Raw genomic sequence first — 26,110 nt, forward strand, 5'->3', positions numbered from 1 at the left:
TGCCAGAGCACTCCATTCCTAGAGATGTCACTTGTTGGCACTTCAGGAAATTCATTTTCTCTTCTTTTTTTCCTTAAACAGAGGATTCTGTTTCCCTGGGTAAGACCTAATTCAAAACCAAAACCCAAACGCACAACTCCTCCTCCACGTCCCAGGACCTCATTTTAAATCACAGCGCAGCACCAGCCCTGTCCCCAAGAGGGGTGGGCACAAGCCCATGTGAGCAGCATGGCTGCAGGAAGGGAGCAGGGCAGACCAAGCCCTTGGCCCTTGCCATGCCCCACATTCGAGCACCATGTGGAAAGAGTTTTCTCCACGGCATTTATGATGTGCACATCTCCAAGACAAGTCAATCCAGCACGCCAGAAGGACATTAACAGGAAAATGATACCTGTAAAGTGAAAGCTCAGGTGTGGCAGGGTTTAAAACGCATGTAGAGCTGTCAGCCAGAGTGAAACACCTTCATTTATCCCTGCAACTACTCCATGCAGCAGAGGAAGGTCACACCAACAGGGACCCTCCCTCCCCTGCATGGTGCAAGACCTCCGGGAGGGTTAAATTCTGGTGCAAAGGGATGAGGATGAGGATGTCCAACATCAGACTCACAAGAGGCTTCCGCACATTTTAAAGGGTCTGCAATAACACCAAGTCAGCAGCAAAAAGGAAGTGAAAAACTCATTTCCCTGCCCTACAACAATGAGGAGCTTGAGAGCACATTTCAAAGCGGAGGGGTCACCCTGCGCAGCGCACACCTCAGCAGTCACGGTGCAAGGAGCAGCCCTGTAGGCTGAGGCTGCAGCAGCACAGGGGATGCCTGCGACAGAGCACAGGCTATTGTTCAGGACCCAGGACCAGAACTGGTCATCCTACTGCAATTTCCTATTTAAACACTGACCCGCCTAGTCACTCTGGCCGGGTTTAGAAGAACAAGACACCGTCCTCTCCCGAGTGAGCTGCGAGCTGTCCCTGCCGCCTGCCTCCGCACGGAGCTCACCGTCTCCTCTTTCAGTGGGGTCCGTAACTGAAATCGCTCCTGAGAAAACGAAAGGCTGGGGGTTAGGGGGAATCTGTGCAAGGCGTGCAGGCAGGAAGCAGAGCTGAGCTGCTCTCGACCAGAATAGAAACAGGAAACGAGCCCGGCATCGAGCATAGCACAACCCACTGCCAGCGCAGGCTCCTGCGAAGCTGCATCAGCAGCTCTGTGAAGCAGCAGCTCTACAGGGATGTTTGTTGGCTATGAGGGTGGAGGGCTCCACGCAGCCCAGAGCCTGGGTGATGCAGCACGGGATGGGGAGGTTCCTCCTGAGCACTGGGGTCAGATTAGCTCAGTTCCAAGCTGGAGGAAGAGGGGTGGGAGGAGAGAGAATTGCCACATGGACAAATAGCTTGGTAACACTGAGAAGCAGGTCAGAAGAGTGAGGCATGCCCCCGGAGTGGCTGGAAGATGAGGGTGGCTCTGGAGGCAGCGCTCCACACTCTCCACTGTTAGCAAAATAAAAAGGTTTCTTACTAAAGGCATCACCTCCTCAAAACACCCCACAGAAACGGTGCCACAGTCGCACACCGAGAAGCCCTGGTCAGGAAAAAGATATGTTTCAACTCCCTGCATCATCATAACTTGGGACAGAAACCTTCATATCAGCATAAACTGGAATGCACGGAGCTCTCTTGTACCAGTGTTTCAGGTATTGTGCTCCTAGGGGCAAACCTCCAGGTCCTCCTGTGGTTATCTACACATCCAGCTGTGATGTCCAAGCACCACAGCATGCAACTATCCTGCTTGGAAATGCACACATCACTAATCCCTCTCTTAAGACAAGCAGTAAGACAAGCTCAAAAGGCCAAATACAAACCAAACAGAAGCAGGAAGTCCCATATGGAAAAAGAAAAGAGCTTGAAGTGACCAGCAGATCCATCTAGAAAAGGTTCTTTTCCCCTCAAAGAATTGACAAAATGATTAATTTTAAGCCCAAGGAGTTCACTTCTTGGGCTGCACCTTCCTTCCCATCCATAGCAGCTCTGAGACAGTTCTGTGCTGCATTTCAGCCTGTTGCAGTGATCATTTCCAGGTCAGGGGACGCAGCTGACACAGCTCAACTTTATTCCACTTGAAGCATCTCCAGAGTACAAGCTGAAATGAACCACTCGGTAAGAATGACACATCCAAATGGTGCTTCTGTGACAACATCCAGCACCCACATTCAGAAACCTCTTAAAATAGGGGAAACAATCCCCCACTACTGCTGAGGATATTCACTGCAGGGTCTTTCTGCACCAGCCTCAACTCTGCAGCCTCATCCCGCTCCCTTCCGCACAAAACCTGATTTTGCTAAATCCATGCTGCAAAGACCCAAGACCAGGATGCGCATTCCAGAGCTGAACAGGATCAGGAATTGGTTTCCAGTTGGTTATACTCCTTTCCGCCACTGACAAAGCACTGCTCAGATCTAAAGTGAGAGACGAACCCAAGTGAGACGCAGCTGAACAAACAAAACTGGTCTCCAATAATGCAAAATCCAAAGATTAAAACGGCTCCCACTCCGCACCAAGACGAAAAGGGGCAGGGGTTTCTCCCTCAGGCTGTGCAGTACACCCTGACCAAAACAGAGCAAGGACATTGTGGGCTGGGAGCTCTGAAACCTGCCCCAGTTTGCTTCGTGACATATTCACTGCAACTCAATTGGAGCTCAAACAGAGCTTTGCTGTTTGAGCTCCAAAACCTTGCCAGTTTCTATCCCTCCTGGTTTGGCCACACTTCCCACCCCATGCAGAACCTCTCCTATGGAAACACTGCTGGAAACAATGCCTCTCACAGACGTCTTGGTTTCCACTGATAGGAAAGGTTCACTGAAGAAATCCCAGAAGGTCCAGTGAAAAGCAAATACAAACCAATGCATAATAGTACCAAATCACTTTTGCTCTATAAATGGCTTTTAGGGCCAAGCTGGAAGTCCCAACACCACAGATACCAACTTCTGTGGTTGGGAAGGTATAAACAGCCCAGTGTGAAAACCACTGTCTGGATGCTCTACTCCTCCTCCATCTCAAAGCCATCAGAAACTTGCATTCAACTCTTCCAAGGCAGCCCATCAGAGAGTTTGGGGCAAGACAACAATCTGTTGCATATTCCGTAATGAGACACAAAATTCCTCCCAATAAGCCTCAAACTCCAGAGAGCTTCGCAAAAGAACTCATTTGCAATCCAAACCCAAATGGATGTCCCAGTATCCTATTTGCTTCCCCTGTACTTGCTACCAGCACCTTCCATGTCTAAGCAGAAGGCAATTAGTAGCTGGAAATCCGTGACTCCTACAGACTCAGAATCCAAGCCTCCAAAGGTAAAAGACACTGAATAAGCTGGATATGACTTGCCAGGGAGAATCCTTTGTTAAGAAGAAGGGACCAGGGAATCTCCTGGGAGAAACAGATTTATACTAAGGATTACTATTCCTCTATTACACCTAGACACAAAAGACGACATTTCTCCCATATCCAGTTGCAAGCTAAGTTTACTTTAGCTGCAATCCTGACACAGATTCCCTAGGGAAGCAGCAAACTCTTCAGAGAAGTTCTTCACCTAGCCTGCTACAGAAAAAGAGTAACAGACAGGACACTCATGTGGATGCATTCCTCTTCAAAAGGCATCCGTGAGTTCAAGTTAGCAGGAGCATTCACCCCCAAAATACAGCAAGTATCATCTTCAGAAAGAGAATAACAAATCAGGGAACACTTAAACCAGAACAGCAGATGCCCCAAGCAGAAATGGAATACCAGACACTCTGCTACTTACACACAAAGCATTAGAGAAATCAGTAACTCCACTCTTCAGCTGTCAGAAAGTCTGAATACAGGGACACCACCAGGGAAAAGTCTGGTTAGTGACACAAAAACCATTGTCAGGAAGGTATCTGGAAAACAATCAATGTGGTGGACTTTAACAAAGCCCCTGGAGTTGAACAACGTGACAATGTCACCATCCAGGAGATGACCACATACCGCAACACTGATAGGATCAGCCAAAGAAATATTCCCCCCTTTATTGCTTACAACTCCAACATTAATGATGATGTCCAATATTAATGTGTAAAGGCACTGGGCACATAAATTTAACACTTCACAAGAGCCTAAAAAGCTGCAACCTCCTTTTCCTGCTGGAGCTGATCCCTGTTTAATTTGAGATGATGCATGGCAGGATTTACCCTCATTCCAAGGTGCCCAGTGAGCTATTCCACAGCCCCCAGTGAGGCTTGGGAATGGGCTCCAAACTCCACAAAAAATTAAAAGCCCACAAACTAACTATGCTTCTCTAAGTCATCCATAATGGCAAAACAGGGATCTAGGAATCCTCCTGAGCAGGATAAAACTTTCTAAACCAGACAGACTGAGCAATATAAGGAAGATAAAAAGAAATTGATTGCACCCTTCCAGGTAGCTCTTTTCTTTCTAAGCATCCCCAGGCCAAACTTCATGCAAGAGATTGATCACTGAAACAAAAGAATTGGCTTCCATACACCTGGGAGGCCCTCCCTTTAAAACAGTCCACAGCATCACGGTCTGATGCATTTCCCAGTCGACAGGGATGCTGCTCTTGTCCTAAAGACCCTAACAAGAAGACAAGGAATTAGGAAGCACATACAAGAATAAGGGTGAGCTTCTGCAAGGGGGTCTCCCTTGTTTAACTTTTGCCTACCAAAAAAGAGAAGGCCCAAACCCACACTGGGGTTGGGTAAGCTGAAGGCTGCTTCATTTCTTAAGTACAAATTACTTGGTGATACAGCCAGGAAAACAAGCTGACTGTTAAAGTCTGTTCCAAACAGAAGCGAGCTTCAGAGCTGGCCAATTCTAAAAGCCAGCCCCATTCTTTGTACCCTTCAACAAATCTCTGAAGGACCTGATGAGGAATTGGTGGACATATAATGCTTTAAACCTGGATGCAATTCCTTCATACTTACAGCAGAGATGGCTATCTTTTCTCCAACTGCTTGGGAAAAAGGAGCATTTGAAAGGGGCCACATACATTTTAACCACAAGGTATAAAACAAACTCCCACTTGGTGCTGAGAAGGAGCCACTTCTGCTAAGCAGAGCAACTAATTCCTATAATCTGAGTCAGAGGGCGCTGATTGGTAGGATTCAGGAAGGCCCCATCAACAATGCCACTGAACAGGACTTCCCACCGTTCCCAGCTACAGCAATTTCTTCAATTACTTCAGTGGCTTCACTTTTCCTACATTCTTTACCAGGAGATGGGTCACATGGAAGAACTTGTGGAGAGGCAGAGTGGAAAGAAACATGCTATTTAAAAGGATTTTTTTTCCCCCAGGCCTCAGAACAAATTAAATCTTTGTAATAAGGGTCCAAAAGGATAAAAAGAAAAGGGGAAAAAATAAAAGGGAAAAGAAAGGCAAAAGAAACAACCCACAACTACTCCCATTAGGTGGTCAGAACTAGAATCACTTTGTATTTTGGGTGACAATTTGTACCCATAATCCAAAGGAATTATTTCAAGGGGCTCCCAACAAAGCTGTTCTCATTGCTGAGAGCAAAAATAACTTTGCTATATACACAGCTCACTCTCCTCACACCGACCCAGCTGCAACATAGAAACCTGACTTAGCCAGTGGCTAAACAAGAGATAAAGCTCACTCACTTCCTACTGCTTCCAAGGAAAGCAACCAGGTAAATCAGAACACAGCAGCTCAAAACTTCACCTCCAAGCCAGAGGCAGAGATCAACACGTGCAAACTGATCTAAACTTTTAACTCTTCTCTATTTTCTTGATGAAGTTTGAACCCAAAGTTAATTCTGGTCCAAAAAGCTACAGGAACACTAGGCACTCATCTCATACCCAAGCTCACTGTACATACAGCAAGCAGATCCAGAATGCAAAAGAAGATATAATTTTCCATCTGTGAAGGAAGGAGCTATCTGTGACTGATCTTCCTCACTCCAGGTACTAATAAACTTGCTTTTTCCCCCAAGTGTTCAGTCAGATTGGAGCAAAGACGCTTAAATCAACAGTATGAGGATTCAATGACACAGGAAAGGAACCAGGCTGCTAGCCACCAAGGAAAAGGAACATAACATACAAGTGAGACACTTTTCCCCTGAAGGTCGGGGTTTGCTCTAACAGGTACTTCAGACACTGCCAACAGAAAGCTCCAAAATACAATCTTTTAGCTGGAACACACAGACCAGAGGACTTAGGGTTAAACTTCACTCTCAAATCCATTACTTTCGTAAATTACATTTAATCTCCAGTGGGAAGCCAGAAGCTAATGACTTAGTAAAAAGCACAGGCAGCCTCCATCATTCCCATTTCCATGTGGAATACTACCAGTGCTAATTTATCCTGCTGTGCTTCTGATTGCCCTCGCCCCAGTCGCTTCTAGATCAGCTCACCACTCACCGGCAGGCTAGAAGGTCTGGACTGAAGATTCAAGTTCATATCTTCTTGCCCTTTACTGGAAGCCATTGAGGGAGCAGACGATGCCTGGGACCCAAATGAGTCTTGAGATAACTCCTGAAACATCAAGAAACACCAAAAACCCACAAAGGGGAATAAAATAAAGCCTCTGCCAGAATCACTCTGGTAAATTCTCACATTGTGGAAGAATTCTGCACCCTTGGTGACATTTGCCCAAAGCAGGAAATCAGACAGCACAGATCACGCACAGGGCTCTGCAGGAGGACAAACACTGCAGCAGACACCTAAAACATGACAAAACACCAATTCTCTGGCTTTCCCTTATTACAGATCCTGAAGAACAGGGACTGTGCTGGGTGACTGCCCACTTAGCTTCCTCGCCTTCCAACATCTTACCATAGCTCCAAGTACTTCATAACCCAAACAAGGCAAGTCAGTGACAATCTTCAACTTCTCTAAAGCTACCTTTGATTCACTGCAATGTTTGCTGAAAGGCCCCTGCCAGCTTCTCACACAACTATTACCAGAGTAAGCCTTGCAGAAAAGAAACACAGTTTACATGAAGAAACAGCTTCATGATTTAACCTGCAACTCCATCCACTCAATGCTTTACGTCTCCTCCCTAAAGCCAAGTTTTACATGGAAGAGCTAACCCTTCCCTCACGATCCACGTGTCACACTGTTTTTAGTGCTGCACCAAGGAACTCTGGAGAACTTCCACAGGCCACAAGGTGAAAACTATTACATTATGAAATCCTTTGGACTCAGGTGGCCGATCAGCAGCATTTCCTCAACACTAGTCTTTAAAACTGCAGTATCCCCACCGTAACATCTCTGTGAGATACAGATCTAGACACGACAGAAAAGGCAGCACACCTATTACTGTCATCATTCCAGCCAGCCTGCTGATGTGTAGTTCAACCGACTTTTAATGCACAAAGGAAAGGATTCACCCAAGTTAAAAACCACTTAGAGAAGGAACCAAAGCAGAGGATGTCCTACCTGAGGAGGAGGGAAGCGTTGCTGGGAGTACGCAGACTGCTGCTGCTGCGGCTGTGACTGAGGGTATGAAGATGACTGCTGAGAAAGAGCCGAGGAAGCTGTCTGCTGAGTTTGTTGCTGCTGCTGGTAGGGCGACTGGGACTGCTGCTGTGAGTAGGGAGGCTGACTCTGTTGATGCTGCTGGGCTGACTGCTGCTGAGGATATGGAGTTGGGGACTGCTGATGGGGCGGCTGGGACTGCTGCTGGGAATACGCAGGCTGCGATGTCTGAAGCTGTGGAGGCTGAGACTGAGGCTGTTGCTGCTGCTGATAAGAAGGCTGAGAGTGAGGGGTCTGGGATGGAGGCTGCTGAGAGTATGGAGGCTGCTGCTGTTGGGGATGAGGGCTTTGCTGGTTGTAATACGGAGTCTGGCTTTGCTGCCCATATGCACTGGGGCCCTGCTGTCCGTAAGGAGGAATCTATAGACAAAAAAGCACAGAGTTATACCAGTTATGAAGGTATTTTACATACACAAAGTAAGACTATGCTCAAGAACTAAAAATCCAGAGACCTGTGCAGAGCAGCTAACTGGGAATATACTGGAAATGCCACTACCTAGATCCTTCCCAGACAACAGCAGAAGTCACTCATCACGTGTAACATCATTCTTGGCAGTAACAGCATTTTAACAGGCACCATAACCAATTTTTTTAGGGATCCTTATTTGACCACCCTTCAACGTTAGTAACATTGAAAGGAAAGACTGCTTGCTCCAGAAACTGGCAGCCTTTTCAGCAGTCCTGCACACAGTCCAGCAAGAGCCACTGGGATCATGTAATGAGCCAAAACTGACCTGAAGTCATTCCTTCTGTAAAGAACAGCCATGCCTTTAACAGAACACAGCAGAAAGAGTATCTTACTCCCCTTGCTATTTATTTTGTCCTTGTTTCAGTGCCCTGGCATTGCCTCTCCTGGAAGCAAGGATTCCACAGATCCTTTTACATCAATCACACCTGGATCCAGGTGTGGTGCAACACATAGCCTGAAGAAATGCCATTTTCCCAAAGCAACTGATTCCAACCTGGTTGAAGTGATCCCTTCAGAAGGCACAGTACTCTGCTGCTCTTCTGCCTGCCCCTGCTGGGAACAGAGACTATGGAAGCTTGGGTGCTCTACCTGCTGTGCATATGAGATGCTGCCCATTGTACTTTGCGTCCTGCTTTGCATTCCCATGGGATATCTCTGGGGAGTCTGCGGTCCATAGGGCTGTCCTGGATAGCCATGTCCTTGCTGTGGCCCAGCCTGAGGTCCCTGCTGTTGTGTGTACGGGTTGTTTCCTCCATACGGCTGAGGCCTCATCTTTCCCATCTGATCCATAGGGCTTGAAGGCTGCAAACCAAGTCACAACACATGATGCACATCCAGCTACGTCCAGGAATCGTTCTCAACTTCCCCAATCCCCAGAAGAAAGCTTCAGCAGGTTGGCGCAGGGAAGCAGAAGTTCATCTGCCTCCTCCCAGGTGCTAAACCCCCCAGTTACATTCTGAACTACAGCAGGATTCCCGCTGCCCTTTCAAACCTACAGACACAAAGAACAAGCCCAAGGAGAAGAGGTCATTTTATGCTGATGTATCTCCCGTGGCCAGAGGACAGGAGGGAAAGGGGGAAGGATCATTAAGAAAGACGAATTGTCAGTGGAAGTGACTTTTCCCATAGCAGGCAGTAGTTTAATATCCAGATATTCCACAACAAGGTGCATTTAGGCTGAAAATGCAAATCTTCACAAGAAATGCTGCTTCTTCACACGTAACAATGTCTCCCAAAACACTACAGGCTGTTAACTTACACTTACACACTTTGATTAATCTATATTGATGCATTAATATTGGGCAGTGCTACTGACATTCACAGCATTCAAGACTGCAGTTCCTGTTCTGCCTATTTCATCTGTACACGTGCTTTGTGCGTGCTGCCTTTGCAGAAGAAGGGGTCCTAAATCAAACTTCTTTGGAGGCACGAAAACAGAATTTGTCAGCTTTGAAAGACGGGGCCCTGAGTTTGAGCCCAGACGTGATGAGACAAGCGAGTAAATGCAACTTCCCTGGGACTTCCTCAGACTACCCCTGCCTGGAGCCAAGCCATAAGAACAGTCAGTCAAATGCCCTCAAAATGCTCTCAAACTGAGTCTTGCTACCCAAGCAGTGCTACTCCACTCTAAAGCAAGGACTGTTCTGCTGTAGTGACCTCCCAAATGAATCCCAGGCGCAGCCTTTCACCTCCATCACTCAGACTGAATACGAATTGTTCGCTGATCTCCCGATGACCTAACTAATACCAATTAGATGTTTTCCACCAGATCACCATGACAATGGGCTCTCTATTACACCATCCCTTCCTGCAACTAGCCCTAGGGTGGTATTTGTACAGATCCACCCTCTCTTGCTGAGATCAGGTGCTTGAGGAGTGGCACAACAGGCCTGCACAAGCAAGCATAGCACAAAGCCAGCTCCTGCTGGAAACCAGAGAGAATCCTGGAGACCAGAACAGGGTTGCAGTTATGTCTGCAGAATCCACCCTCCTAAGGGAAAACGGAGTTTGTGCAGTGTGCTCCATTGGAGCAAACCCTGCCCCACCAGCCAGCACAGCTTGAAGTCCCAACACACAGACCCTGAAAACATTTGTTTGACCAGCTGTCTGCTCTGGCTTGCCTGCCAAAGCAAAGCCAAACAGCACTGAGCCCATGCCAAGCCCAAGGAAGCAGGGACACGGTGAGGAGTTAATGGTACTCTTGTGGGGCAACAGATCTGGGCCATAGGAGGAAGTTTAGTGGAGATGGCAGGAAAAGCACCCCAGGTTTGGTAAAGGGGGGGAACCCACTCAAGTGAAATCAGGCTCCCTGAGACAAGTTTGCACCAATATGGCATAAATCAATTCAGAACCAGGTCCAAGTCCCCTTCTCCATCCCAGTTCAGTATCAGACACCTCAGACTGGTGCCTGCAAAACCAGGCTTTGCCATCCCACAGAAGCTGTTCACCAACGACCACGTGCACGGCACCAGTGGGATTCCCTCCCTCAAGGCAGGTTTTAGATGCCGTGCCCTGCTCAGTTGTGCTGGCCGTTTCCAGTTGTGTCCATACTGATACTAAAACAGTTCTGGAAAGGTCACATTTTGTGGTTGATGTTCAAGTTATCACCAATGCTACTGCTGAGGAGCAACACGAGTACTGAGAGGCTGCTGGACCTCAGAGGAGGAAGCCTGGAGAAGCCCTGAATCTCTGTACTCCCAAATGGCCACGAACCACAGACCATGCCATGCCCTCACAGAGGGTTTTGTGCCCTGCTCTAAAAAGGAGCTTTCATTCAAGGGGTCAGGAAAAAAAAGAGGCCTTTGATGGCTGTAGTCTGAATCCTCAGAGCCACAGGGATACCTCCTAAATGGGAGCACCCATGTGGAGCTTCCATACACCCTAAGGGATGCAAATTGTGTTTATATCTTTCAAGCAATTGTCCCTAATGCAAGTCCTGCCTTGTGGGTATCACCTTAGATTACTGACATCTTTCTCCCTCCCCACATTATCTTCTTTGGTATGTAAAAACAGTGCCACCAGGAGCTGCTTCCGAGCCCCTGGCTTTTGACAAGTCAAAGCTCTCTCTCATCACCCCCTGAAACACAAAGCTCCTTCCTTCTACCTGATCAAATGCAACTTTGGACATACTCACTAAATGTATCAGCGTCTTTTCTGGTTGTTACTTGCTTCCTCCTAGTTGTTACCTCACCTTCACAGCCCCGCTACCAAGGGCAGCTTCTCAAATACATTCCTGTTCAGGGATGTTCTGTTTGCCTCCTTTATGTCTTAAACACACACACACCACATGCTGCCTCCTCTGCACAGATTTTCTTGTCTGTGGTCACCCACAAAGCCAACCATATCTTCAGGAAGGATAGGAACAAGGTGAAGATCCACTTTTCCATGACTCCTACAGGAAGCACGACGCCTGTTAAAAAACTTCAAGCAACATTTGGAACTGTTTATGCAGCCATTGAAAAGAAAAACCCCAAAACACAAAACCCAAACGTGTTTCCAGGATGTGAGCAAGTCGTCACCTCGATTGCTCAGCGCAGGAGTGCACAACGTGCTTCCAAACTGCGCTGCTCTGAGCTGCTGCTCTTCCACGAGGCCCGAGCACACAGAGGATGCTAAAAACAAACATGAAGAGCATCACTCTAAATTACAGCCTTACAGATAAAATTCTATAAACAGAAGATATGCAAACGCCAATTAATCTCTAATGATGGAACTATTCCACACACACATTCCCGACTTGTGGCAAACCAACAGGGTGATTTGTGCTCCTCTGGGGCCGCTGGGTACACCTCAAATGCTTTGACACGTTGTTTCTTCCTTCAAAATCTCCTGTTCAAGACACCCCTTTTGCTAACGGGGGCTTTAACTGTGCTCATTTTAGCAGCGTTGCTCTGGCTTAAAGAGCCTACCATCAGGAAGTCTACTTGAATCTGCTACCTCAAGCCTTTTAGGTAATTCACAGTCCAAGCTGAAGCGCAGTGAAGTGCGGATCGATCCCAGAGCTCATGCGAAGGCTGCGGGGGGGAGTGGAGGTGCTGCCCAGCTCCTTTGTCCACCCATGTTACACAAGGTGGGTAAGGCAAGAGGAAGCCTGTTCGCCTGCAAGAACACTTCAGGATAAATAAGGAAATGCCAAACCCCGACTGCAAAAGGCTGGAGATTCTTCTCTGGACTGACACATGGGAAATCCTTTCAATAGGAAACCACAGGAGTAGATTACTGTGATTACACTTCAAAAGCAAAGGCCCTGCCACAGAGAGACATAATTGAGAGAAAGTGTTGCTCCTTGATCACTGAAGTCCAGACCCCCTGCTTACACCTCCTTGCATTCATAGAAATTGCTTCTATTCTCCCTTCAATCTCGTTATCTCTGCTGTTTTATAACACTCTTAAGTGCCCAAACTTGGCAAAACACAGCCCCGTCGTCACTGGTGGAACTTTCAAAAGCAGAGCTGCTCGGGGCGGTGCGTAGTGAAAGCAGCTGGTGCTCCAGAGAAATGCTGAGCTCTCCAGAAAACCTAAGGTATTTCCAGACCCAGAGCTACTAACAGCAAGCGCAAAGCGAGCTTAAATTGCCAAGTTCAAAAGCTTTCCGAAGCAGGATGCGTAGCGTAAGGGATGTCAGACCCCTAAAATGAAACAGCACTGTGAAAGCCGGCTCTTCTTCAACAACAAGCTAGAGTTTTCCTTAAAAAAACAAGAATCAAAAGAGCTTTGAAGGAGACAAGAGGATTCCACAAACAATTCCTTTCCGATTTTGTCCAGCAGCAGAGAAGTTTGGCCTCTTGAAAGAACAGTTTGGTTCAATTGGAGGGGACTCACTTAATGGGCCCAGCAGGAAAACAAGTAAAGGAAAGAGGCAAATCCCACTTGGGAAGCAAGAGCCAAACCCTCCACAGCTGTATGGAAAAATGTCATCCTGACTTTCCCCATTACCTTCTTCCATTTGTGTTTTATTACGCCAGAGGAAGAAGAGGAAGCAGAGTCATTTACTGAACTCTCCAGTTTCAAATCAGCGTCATTCCATTATTGGCGAACGTGGGGATCGGCCACAACCGCCCCCAAAAACTGGAGAAGCCACAAACCCCGTACTGAAAGCCCTAAGCTCTCACCTTGGATTCGCAGTCTTTTCCTGCCTAGATTTGGGGTTTGTGATCAAAACTCAGCAGCAGCATTCCCGGCTGTTTAACCCGGAGAAGCCCTAATTGATTCCCACAGTCATTAACCTGCATTTTACCTCGGAGAGTGGTAGTTAAGGAAGTCGGCACTGCTATTTATAACTCATCTCAAATTGAGGGCAGACTGCCTAAAATCTAACACATCCCAGCTGTACTCCTGTTTGAACTGGGGCCAAGGGAATTTTTTAAAGCAATCTTGGCACTGAATGAATGACACCAACAGTATGAGCGCGCGTGTGGTTGTGTTGTGGTGACGTAGCGCTGGAGGTGGAAGGGGAAGGGGGGGCAGCACGCTGTAATCCCTCTCTCCCAAGCCTGCTCGCTGTGTACAAGGCTCGGCCCCGGGCCGGTACAAGGCGTCGGAGCCGCCCACCGAGAAGCAAACACAGGAAACGGCTTTTCCTGTGGAACGCCTTGAAGCGAAGAGCACATGGCTAATCTGCATAAAAGCAAAGCCACACCACTCCTGCCAGGAAGGTTAGTGCTCATAATCTCTGGCCATGGAGCTGGCTGCCTGCGAGGACTTGGACCCGAGCCTGATAACCCAGAAAGAGCTGAGAACAGATGGGCAAAGACCCCGGCAGAAGCAGCGGCACGCACGTGATGAGCCACATGGCCCCGCCAGCACTGACTATTGTTTGGCTGCTGAGAGCCGGTACAAAGACAGGCCCGAGCGCGCCCTGCGAGTTCAGGGAGAGGAGCCGGCTGCTCCCCTGCCATGGCCGGAGCACGGGGATCACCACCTGGAAGTCACGGAGCCGAGGAGATGCTGAGATGGTGAACGCCATCCTGCGGGCTCACAGAACAACCTGCTTGCCTTCCCAAGGCTGAATCCAGGTGGGATCTTACTGAAGTGAAGAAACTAGGTCTCAGTAGAAGAACACGCTCTCTCCTCAGGTCTCCAACCCCAAAGGCAAGGGCAAACAGTCTCTGCACCAGTGAAGTTACAAAGCACACTGCCATGTTGGCTATAGAAATTGAATTACTGATGGACAATGCTGGGAAAGGGGAGTTGTCTTCCCTAAGAACTAGTCAACAAGGATCATGGTCATACTGGATTTAATCATTGAAACCAGGCAAGAGACTAAAACCACCCGTGTTCCCCCAACCTTTCTGTGCCACTGCTATCAACATCAACAAGCTGTATGAAGAAGATCAGCAACAGCCTCACCTTAACAGGCTGGTAACACCTACAGTGGCTCGTGGAAAAGATGTGGGTTCAAAAGAAGCAGCTTTCCCTGCCCGTTCTCCAGTGCCAGAGAAACACCAGGCAGGGGAACATCCACCTTAGAGTCATGGCAAAGGGAGCATCACTCAGGGAAAATACTTTGTCTGAATCACAAGGCTACCACGAGGCTTTATCAACGTAACATGAATGTTTCTAAACAGCATCTCTAATCACAGTGGAGAGGCTGCACTGGCCTTTGCCAGTTCTAGTACATTCCACGTCCTGTGGAGCTACCAAGAGCTCAGGCTGCCACAGGACACTAACACTGAGCCAGGTCTTAGAGGTCCCACCCTCCAACACCATTAACGCCCTGCATCCACACTGCCTTCACCTCTAAGCCTACCCATGCCTTGATCAAGAAAAATCCAATTCTCAACATACTTGCCAGTGTTAAGCAACATCAGGGTGTGATGGCACCTGCACATAAGGCCCAAGTACTCGTGAATGAGTGTGAAATGTACAGGAGGGGTTGTCCCAAGCTGGCACAAAAGCCTCACAGACCCACCAAAACCAGTCAGGCTCAACCACTTCCATCTATGGACTGACCAACCCAAGCACAGTTGTTCCCTTCAGCATCACCCACCCAGGGCAACGCCATGGCATCAAGAGAGAATGGAACTAACAGGAAGGGGTTGGAACACTGACATCACCACGACATCCAAGAGGCAGCCAAGATGCTACAGCAAACCCGACTTTCAGTTGGTCTTTTCATGCCTCTGGTTTGCACTTCAGGCACTTTGATGCCCATCTGGGGTTTCTGAAACTCCACACACACGCGACTCCAATTCCTCCATAACCAGCCTAGAGGGTTCAAGCTGAGACATGAGCACAAACTGACAACCACCCTCATTCATGAGCAAACAGTGTTCATTTTCAGTGAGAGGCATTTTCATCTGATCTATTTAAGGTGCAACTGGCTGTGCTAAGGTCAATATCCCAGCCTGAACTCGCTGCCTTTTATAGCTTCTGGAGGGCCAGTGCACTGGGTCATACTTCCTTGCCTCTCTTCCTGTGGTGCTCTGCTTTTAAAGAGAGAGGCAAGAGGCTAAGGAGAAATTCAGGATAAAAAGAAAGACTCCTGTAGCAGATGAAGATGCCCCCAAAACCAGAACACATAGAAAAGCCCGTGCTAAACACTACACCGAAGTGTACCAAGTGTCTCCCCAGGACAGTTCAAATGACAAGCGTGTTTTACCCAGCACATCATCGCAAACATGGGCACTTCCTTTTCTTTTCTTCTCCCCTCCCTTATTCAAGCTTGAGAAATCCACCAACTTCCTTCAGCCTTCACCGTGCACAGGACAACACTGTGAGCCTGAGCCAGTGACCTTCCCTGCCTGCCCCCATCGCTTTGGGAACAAGCACCCCGGTAATGAAACAGGCTGGGTTGCTCTCACTCACACTCGGGGTACCAGAACCTGACTGATGGAATACAGTTCAGGATTAAAGTTGCAGGATGCAAGCTAGAGAGAAATAAAACTTTCCCCTCACTCCCACACATCCTAGAATTGAACTTAGATTTGAACATAGAGCCAAGAGGTGATGGATCATCATCATCCCATTGTCAATGGCCAATACAGATTAAGTTATTGGTTGCCAATGTGTTCAACTAACTGAGCTCTGCTCAATAGTTTCAGTTCTGTAACTAGAGGGAGCCTGGTTTTATTTCCGACTTTTTCCAGGAGGTCAGCTTGACCCAAGCCACTTTCTATTCCTCTCATCTCCCGCTAACACTCAGCCCTCAGGACAAGCTCATGACACCAACACCACACACAAAAGGAAAACAGGGCATCTTCTGAATGACTTCAGTCACCTGCTTCCAACTATATGGAGCTGCTGTAAACTTCAGATCAGCCCCATTCCTACATTTATTACTCCAGTTCCTTTGGGGAGCTCTTCTGTAAATCCAGAACACAAAGTTTCACCATGGAAAGAAGATGAAGTTTTCTCCAAGCAGCTCTCCTGTGAGCTCTATCTCCCCGGCTAAACACAGTTCAGTAATTACCCTATTAACATTGCTCAGCAAGAGGCCAGTCCACACATCTCAAAGGACTTTCCTAAGCACCACTCTCACTAATACTCTTCAGCTTGATTAAAACCAAGCAGAGTTTTGCTTACAGGTTGTATCATCATAGAACAGTTTATCCCTGAAAGCAGTCAATCAGAAGGTGATCTGGTAGGAAGGCAAGTGAGAGTCCCACCTCAAACCTTCCCTGGAGGTGACCCGACAGCAGCACAGCTTTCAGGCCCAAGTACAAGCAGGGTTCTGAGGGGTTTCTATACTTTGAAAAGGTGGAGGGCAGGAAGGTGCCAAACCAGCCTGGCTTTTAAACCAAGTGCGTTTCTTGATCTCATCTTTCCTTCCCAGGCTGACTTTCAGCCCCCCTTAACAAATTCAACGAATCCAGCTTATCGAGGCTCTGGATTGCAGCTCCTTTCTTCAGTCAGTTGTTCCCTCTGACACACGGCACACTGCTTATCACACCACATTGTTTAGGTGCCGCTCAGGACCCGCCATGTGGTATTTTGACCCATGTCACATCTAGAGACAACATACAGCTGGTTTTCTGCAGTCTTCAGGATACACTCAAAGGCAGACGCACGCTCACCTTAACAGGACGTTTTCCTGGGCTTGGGAAAAGCTGTAGTACAAAAGGACCTGAAGCAAGATTTACACCGTGAACACCGACACGGACCTGCGAGAGGGGGAAACTCAGCTTTGTTCATACACCAACTTAGCCCCAAACTGAAGCTTGCCCACAGCCAGGCTCACACAGTGCCCTTGTCCAAGCAACACAATGTGAGATGCCTCATGGATGCCTTTCCCGCCTGCAGGCTTGATGCACATCCTCATGGAAACAGCACAGGGGATCCCCTACACCAGAGAATTAGGCAACAACCACAGGATTCATTTCCATTTCCCTCCACCTCTCTTCTGCCAGCAGGACACCGATGATACAACTGAACATCCGCGCTGTTTCTAAACACCATAATGTAATAACACCTTGGGAGGGAAGGGAAGAGCCCAAGCCCAGGCTGGGTCCTGCTCTCTGTAGCAGGCTGGAGAACAAGTGTCCCTGTCTGACAGCCCAGCCAGCCCGGATCACTTGCCTGGGCAATCAGTTTCCTTCCATATCAAACGGACACTGATGTGGAAGCAGGATTTGACAACTACTTCCACAGTTGTTTTAATGTGGCAGGAGATCCTGACCAACACCACTGCCCGAATCCAATGCAGTCAAAATTAAGGGTTATGATTCTTTTACAGGAGCTGGACACTAGTGAAGCTTTCAGACATTCAGAGAGTCAGATTAGCAGTTTGCTGCTTCACAGGGTGAGCTCTAACACCTCCAGTATCTCAACTTACCTGTAAGGACAAAACCCTCATTTCCTTCTACCCACATAGCAGGTAACCTGCTCTCCCCTCGCTCCCAGACTTCACTCACTTTAGAAACACATCATCCAACCAACTCACCCCCATGTTTCTGAAATGCCACTCTTGACTCTTCCCAACATCTAAACAAGAGGAAAAGAAAACTCTGTCTCCGCTCCATGGGAGATGATCCCACAGAACACATGATAGTTGTAGTGAGGTGCTGCTCCTTTTAAGATTGAAGGAAACTTCCTTCCTGAATATTAAATCAGGCTTTAAGTTTAGCCAACCTCCTACGTCTGGCTCTAATGAACTGGAGGCAAGTCAACAAAAAGATGGTTAAGTGTCTCATTACAGCATTTTCATTCCAGGCCTACTTACACACTAGAAGGAGCAAGCAAGCTCATGTTGTACCACAGAAATGGGCCTGGGCCAAGAGCAAGCCATAAAAACAAGCAAGAGGAGGAAGGGCTAGGATGGAAGAGCAAAATTATACCAAGTGTCACCACTACTTAAGTGATCTAACTTCCATCAGCCAGAGCAGCTGCTTCAGATCCCCACAAGATGCAAAGTATCTGTGCTAAGCACCACTGAGAACCTGAAAGTGTTCCAGAAGTCCTGTGAATGCATCCAGACCTGTGGCAAACTCCAGCCATGCAGCTAACTCCCTGTAACCCCCTTTTCCTTTCAAACAAGCAATGCTGACCCCATGGGCAGATGGCTATTGCTACTGAGCACAGTGGATGTGTTCCAAACCTAGGGGAAGACCCAATGGAAGAGGCTCACTGGAGTCCACCTTCCAGAACAAAGTTAGTTTTAGCAATCCATGGAAAGCCCTTCCTGCACAGAAAGCTGGTGGGTCCTACTGCACACTGAGGAGCTGAGAAGGCACCTCAAGCATAGCCTCCTAAAAACAATTTCTTCTTGGCTCTTCATCCGTAAAATGCAGCACTGCAGGTTCCTGCCCACCCTGTGCGGCTGAAAGCTCCATCTCTATTTGAATATCTCATCACTTTGCAAATCTGTCTCATTTTACACCAGAATAAACGGTGGCTGAACAGACTCAACTGGACAGGCAAACCCTCATGACCTCTTACCACGCCAGGCTGGTACGGAGAGACCCAAGAAGCATCTCCAGATGCTTCTCCATAGGCCTACCTCTCCTACCACACACAGCACCAAGATGGAGTAGGACACAGCCACGTTCATCATAAGGGAGGTACAGCTCAGGGTACCTGAGGGTACCTCATCTCAGCGTGCAGAGCTCCATCTTGTCCACAGCAGCTGCCTGCTTTAGTAAGAGCCGCGTGTCGGGGCCTGTAGTTTCTCCAAGCCATGTTTCAGCATTACACAGGCTCTCCCTTGCTTCTGCAGAATAACTGAGGTTATTTAAAAGCATGTAAAGGAAGACTAAAATAATCCAAGAAATCCAAGTTTTGAACTGAATCTGTGGAAGAGGCAGGCAGTCTTGGTTTGAGTGAGCACAAAACTCTGCGCTCCATCACCTCACCTCCAGACTTTGAATCAGGCTCATCAGTGGAGGACATCACCACTGCTTTGCAATGGGGTGATGGGCACCAGCCGGCTGTAGCTGCCCAAAGGCACATCCTCATCCCAGTCAGAAGCTGCTGGGGTAATGATCTGCTCATTACTTCCAGGGTATCTCAAGCATACCTCAGGTACAGGGCAGGAGCTGACCTTCACAGCACAGTCTGCATCGCACTGGCATTAGCCCCAGTGTCACCTCATTAGGAAGCAACTTAGTATACCTTAAATCCCATCCATCTCTCCTGACCCCGCTGCAGTGTTTTATATCCAGCACAAAACAAGGTAACAAAGCTTTGTTTGCTTAATAGAAAGTTATTTCCCTTCTCATTACAGCAGCTGATAAATCTGGGTGCTATTTTTGTGGATTTTACTGAGCCTTCTCTTATTTTAGCCTTAAAATTCAGCCTCCAAGACTCCACTTCGGTTCCACGGAACCAAAAGTACTTAAAATTGCAGTAATGACAAGTTACCATCTGCATTTACCAAGGACACACTCGGTAACTTTAGAGCAGGCAACAACCAATCTCCAGTATTTATACCCAAATGATCTATTTGCATCCAGAAAGCAGAGCTGCTGTCATGCCTGCGTTGGTAAGAGGAGGTTGTGGGAGATGAGGAGAATATGTAGGCAAGAAACTGGGAGCTGCAGCCAAGCCAGCTCCCAGACAGAACCGAAGACACTACTAGAGCCTTCATCAAGCCAAGGCTGTCGTGATTCAGGTTTGTTACACTTGGCAAGCCCAACATGAATCCCAGCCCCACAGCAATGCAAGGTCATTGCTATTTAAAAATAGTAATAATGAAAACATAAAGCCCACCAGCCCTTGGTCGTAGTGAGTTTGGAAACCTGGGTCCACTGCCCCATGCTCGCTTCTGTCCTTGGGCTTTTATTTCATCTCCATCCAGAAAAGCCCAGCTCTCTTTCAAAGCAAAATGAACAATGTGGGGAGTTGCTTAGCAAGTTAAAAGGAGTGTGTGTTGGCAGCCGGTGAGAAGATACAAGAACTCCTAACTGTGCCAATGCCATGGGGGGAGGAGGAACAGCCAACGCTGCAAAGTCTTCACTGGTTTCAGGAACAGGTATAACAAGAAACTGTAAGACAACTCATATGAGAAAAGGAAGATGAGACATGACTGTACCTTGACAGCAGTGACAACGCTGAACAGTTTATTGTCATTTACAGAGATCAGATTTAAAGCTCACCTTAACACATGTTCACCATGCAGGACGAGCAGCACTGTTGCCTTGACACAGTACTCTTTCAACACACTCTGCATTCATCATTAAAGCCAGTAAATCTACACTCTGAAGCACAGCAGCAAATTATCTCCTGATATAATATGCCTAATGAGTTATTCTCTGAGCATGTGCACAACAGATTTAGCACCTTGCTCAGGAGAAGAAGGGAGGCAAAGGTTAAGGGCCAGAACACAGTTGAAAGCCGAGGAGCACTCAACTGCTCTGGGATATTTCATCCAACACTAATCACTTCATCTGATTTTAATTCCTGACACCAAATCAGCATATAGCTTTTCAAAGGGAATCCTGTCCTAGATTGCAAGGTAATCAATCACAATTAACGTGGAAACAAGCTTTTGTAACGCTGCCATGCCTTGTGAACCAAACAGAAGGCCAGAGAAGGTGCTTTAGAAAGGTCTTTGAAGTACAGGCAGGTAGGATAATTTGGGAAAGGTCTTAGTCCCTTCTGTACCTCCAAGAGGAGGGAGCAAACAGCCAAGTGCTTCGCTTCTCCAGTGCATGAGCTGAGTAGAAGTGCTTTTGATGCCACTTCTATTATGACCCCTCACCCAGGATTAGCACACTCCTCTCCCGAGAGGCCCTTCTCCACTGACATGCCCTGTTCCAGGGGAGCCACGCTCTGCCCCAGGCACACAGAAATAACACTTCACTGAGATGATCTTTTGTAAAACCAAAGATAACTGTTCCAGGTGTAACTCCATGTCCAGAGACAAAGTATGATCTAGAAGTTATAGCATTAACCTCAATGCAGAGAGACAGGACCTTGAGCACCTGCTCTGAGGAGTTCCCATGCACCCAACTGAGGCAAGGAAAGGCTTCCGAGACATGGAGAACTCCTCATACCACCCCCGCTGGTGTCTCACAATAAACTAGGAGATACTTTGATTTTCCAGGGGATCCAAACCACTACAGTTGGCACAATCCCCCCACGCCAACAGTAAGCAAAGGAGTTCGTTTGGTCTGGTTTAACAGGAAGTTAACCCCCACGTGCACAGAGCGGCCCCAGCAAAGCGCAGGATGCCGGGACTGCCGACACCACGGACGCAACACGTGCAGCCACAGCACAACAGAAAGGCAGTCTCAGGGAACACGTGATCTCACTCAGTAAACTGGCCTTGAATGGGAAGCCTTTTCCTTGATTAGCTGTGCCAGCTCCGAAGTCAGAGATAGTTCACTAAAAACCCCCTATCAACTCTGAACTAACTCCAGCACGTCCACTGTCTCCCTGTACCTTCCGCACAGAGGTAAGACCTGTTCTTCAGATCATTTCACAAAGTATGTCTGAAGGAAAGACCACCTCCAGTCTGGCACTGGTTTAATTATTTACATACAGTTAATGAATACCAGATTCTCCTCCTAAACTTGTCCAGGGTGCATAGTCCTACAGTCATTTGGACTTTAAATCCATCATCAGACTGTTATGAAGTGTGCCAAGCAAGCCTACAGGAAGGATTCCATACAGAGGGAGCCCAGTCAGCTCCGGGCCCCTGGAAGAAGCTCAGGTGGCAAAGCAGGACAACCCAATGCCTTCAACACTGTCCCCAGCAGCAAGCACAGTCATCTGAAGTAAAGGGAGACATTCTGCCATCATGTTTATCTCAAAGAAATCAGGGACAGGCAGAAAGCCGCACGTTCAAAGGCAGGTTACCATTCACTTTTGCCTCTGTTCTCCATACCTAGAGACACCAGGACAAGAAGAAATACTCAATTAAGGTGACTGGAGTTGCAATGTTTTTCCTGATGTCCAATGCTAAGGACAGCAAAGCAGTGAAACACACTGAGGCAGCTCCATGGCGTTCATCCGCTCTGTTCTCAGGCCTGGCTGAAGCAGGACAGCAAGTTAAATGACCTGATCCAGACCTCTGTTCAACAAGAAAAATACAGTCACCTCCAAATTCAGTGCAGGCAACAAACCGACAGCAAGATTCTGCAGGCAGCAGAGATCACACTGCACGTTCTCCTCACCAAAATGAATGAATTCAGTGTCATAAACCTAAACCAGAATGGCCACCTTCAGAGCAGGTACCTTCCCTCTTCTGTGCCTCGTGCTTCTCAGATCGTACACAGCCGCTTTGGACACTGATGGTGGCAAGAAAGTACAAATCCAGACGCCAACTGGGACTGCCTGTGCCTATGCACTGGTCTGAGTGTATTCCACAGGGCCGAGCAGGTCTCCCACCACGGTGTCTGGAAGTGAAGCTGCAGCTGCAGCGGTGGCCTCAGCCAGCTCTGAAACATTCCTGTTCAGTTACTCACAGGCAGGGTGCCAGAGCGGTGCTGACATCAGAAGGGAAACGGTAATCTTCAGGGTTTCTCTTAGTCAAACCTGAATGAGATCTCACAAGTGAGTGGAAGGGGGGAAAGTCCTTGTTTAACGCAGTCACTCTGCCCACAGGGACATTCCAGAGGCCTCCAAACATCAAGAACTTCTCTTTGAGAAGTCACAGACTCTCTGGATGGAAAGCCTACCCCAGGCCACAGGCTGACATCGATGACCACCAAACCACTCCTCCCAGCCACATCCAAATGCCACCATCACATCCCACCAAAACCATCAAAGTGCTCTTTGGTCCCGGCCTCACCGAACAGGGGTGTGCTGCACGCAGAGCAGCAACCACAGCTTCTCTAAGAACTCCTCCCCAGGTACAACCTGCAGCTTCTTAGGATGGTTTGGGCATAATGTAAACTATCCATGAGCAAGAAGATGTTCCTGCTCAAGTTTAAAAAGCAAATAAAGAGGGAAGAAAAAGGAAAAGTTTGCAGCAATTGAATTTGTCTTTGAGTTTCAATGACTATGGCTAACTTCAGGAAGTAAGGACATGCTGGTTATCACATGAAAGGCCAGTAACTGCAAAAGCTGCTGCTTCATTGCAGGTATTTACACAAACTGATTTTCCACGGGAATTTCATCGGAATTAACACATACACGCTCTGTCTCTGCTCTCACCCTCCCATAAAGAAAAGTCTTTACAGAACGACCCGATCCCCTTATTCGTTCCTGCCCACTTGTCCCTTTTTGCTCCCCCCAAAACCTAGAAAGAGCACGATTAGAAATGCCCAACTGCAGTTATTGTACTCCGAACATACCAAAAACATATGTTCTGAGAGTCTGAAGTAGCTTTTATTCAGTTTATCTATCATTATGTGGCCTCCTTTACATCTCGCTACACGAAGTTCATGCCCACGTTGTGTAAATACTCACTGAGCTGTCACTGAACCTTGGAAACACTGCACAAAGAAGAACACTGGCAATCCTGGAAATGCTTTTCCTAATGCAGTCCAACAAAACTCCGAAACGCTCAAGTTGCATGACTGAACTGCTGAGTTGTAACACTGGGAGCGTAGGTGCACGAAGAGTAAGAAATGGAAACCCCTCCCTCATCCATCTGTTAATACATATTCTAATCTGATAAAGACACTACAGGAATGGGTAAAATATGTACATGAGCTCAGTCCGGAGACAAGCAGCTCCTCCCGTTCCAGCCCTGCTTCTTTCATGCTATGCACCTCTGAGGGCAGGCTTGGGTGCTGCTTCCTTAAGCACAGAAGTCCACTTAAAAGGGTCTTAATATATTGAATTAAACCCATATAGCAGGGAGGAGAGACGGGCTCACACTTACAGCACAGGCTGAGCTCAGAAGATGTATATCCCACCCTCTGCCCTGTCCCAGCCCTGGTGCCTCACCTTGGCAAGTTCTCACATCAGCATCTTCATACAACAACCACTGCAAGAACAGAAAACCTTGCACTCCTCCTCTGCACCAGGGTGAAACAAGAGTGTGCCTGAAGCTTCCTTCCTACGGAGCCTGAAGACCGAGAAGCGCACACTCCACACAGCAGAGATGACATGAGATTTACGATTGGAATTTTACTGGAATCACTTCATAAACACAGCGCGGCCTCCGCGAGCCCACAGAAAGCGCACACGCTCTCTCTTCAGGTGACCAACTTCGCTGCTTTTCCAGCCATTAAACTGAGGAACAGAAAGGCATCAACTCCTCTGACGGCATCCAGGAACAGGCAGGGACCCAGACGCAGCGCACGGCAGCTTCGGGCCAGCGTGCCAAAGAAAACTGCTTTTTTCCTCCAATCCCACCTGTCAGTCACTTCTAGCAGCAGATTTATGGCTCTGGCAAAGAGACATCCAGGATAGTTTTATCACTGCACATGCATAACCTCCGTAGAGTTTAAAAGGTTGGACTTCTTGAGATCAGCACAGGACAGAAAAACTTTAGCAGGACTTCTCCTCAAAACCACTTTTCCCCCCCCCCGAAAAAGCACGTTTCCTTTCTTTTCCCCCACCAGAACAAAAGGGGAGAGATTATTCTGCCTCTTGCTGATGGCTTAAGGACCCTTCCAGAAGCAAAAGCAATGCTAAATACTGACACGCTTATCATAACTCATCCCCCTCCTTTCCAATTACACTTCCCTGCCTTTGGTATCCGCTTTGCTGCTGCTGCTACTTGAGAGTTTCCAACATTCTTGGCAGGAATTGGGCAATGGCATGCTGATGAGCTTTTCCCCAGAGCAATCCATCACACAGGAGTTGCAATTCAAAAAAGAAGAAATCAAACTGACTAGACAAAGAATTTCAACTACACGGAGTGAAAACTGCAAAGGGCATCCTTCTCCTCTCATATTTTCATTACCGAGATCACACAATTCCCATTCAGAGGGTAAAACCTGCATTTCCGAGTTGGCAGCATGCCTTTGAAAAGGGGAGGAAGAAAAACGGAGGAAAAGTCTCATTTGAGGTAACAGATGAAATGAAGGGCTGCACTATTTAGCTTCATTTTAGCCATTAGTTTCTCTCTGAAAGAAAGCTGCTGGGCTTTTTAATGTGATTGTCATGGAAGACTCTTAATAGGGTCTCGTGTAGGACTTGTGATAGGGTATTCATTGACCAGGCCTCTCAAATAATACTAGAGGAAAAACCCCAAACTACAACGAACATACCAAGCTTATGAGAACAGGAAAATCCAGCTAGAGCAGAACATTTGATTCTCATGCTTCCCCAAATCCCGGTTTCTAGTGTTATTTAGGAACAGGGAAGAGGTTCTGCCTCTTGAGCAGTCACTTCAGGACACATTTGCTGTAGCACATAAAAGGGATTAAACTGGACAGTTTAAGAACCCAATAAGCATTCTAAATTAAAAAACCCAAGCCCAAATTCAAATGTAAAAACCCTCCAGAAATCACCTTGCAACCTACAACACGATTACAAGATGCACCACAGGTAGAAACCCCCCCCCCAAGCCCAGACAATAAGGATTGATGGAGCATTCCATACTGTCCTGTATCCTCCACGGACCCCGCCTGGAAACACTGGTCACCTCAAACTGAGTACCAAGGAGATGGTATGGCAGAAAACAAGAGATGTGAAGAGAATCAGGCGACCCCTCACTGCCTTCGGACTGGCACAGACTATTCAAACAGGTACGCAAACCCTCCAGTGTCCCCACCAGAATTAACTAGATCTTAACAACAAAATTAACCCAGCACCACCTTCCTACAAACCAGACAAGGC

At 47.7% G+C, this 26,110-nt stretch overlaps 1 protein-coding gene across 3 annotated transcripts in view; it reads right to left on the reverse strand.

Annotated features, from left to right (window-relative positions):
- ARID1A (AT-rich interaction domain 1A) overlaps positions 1-26,110 on the reverse strand; it is a 57,366-nt gene that overhangs the window by 25,968 nt on the left and 5,288 nt on the right. Inside the window, exons 2-4 of one of the 3 annotated variants that reach the window (XM_080632169.1) lie at positions 8,585-8,797; positions 7,429-7,887; positions 6,409-6,522 (exon numbers count right to left, since the gene is read on the reverse strand). In XM_080632169.1, the coding sequence (XP_080488295.1) occupies positions 6,409-6,522; positions 7,429-7,887; positions 8,585-8,797 (786 nt within the window). The remainder of the gene's footprint in view (positions 1-6,408; positions 6,523-7,428; positions 7,888-8,584; positions 8,798-26,110) is intronic. The other 2 variants (XM_080632171.1, XM_080632170.1) reach the window with 2 other exon arrangements.

The sequence above is a fragment of the Psittacula echo genome (assembly GCF_963264785.1).
Source record: "Psittacula echo genome assembly, chromosome: 21".
Lineage (NCBI taxonomy): Eukaryota > Metazoa > Chordata > Aves > Psittaciformes > Psittacidae > Psittacula > Psittacula echo.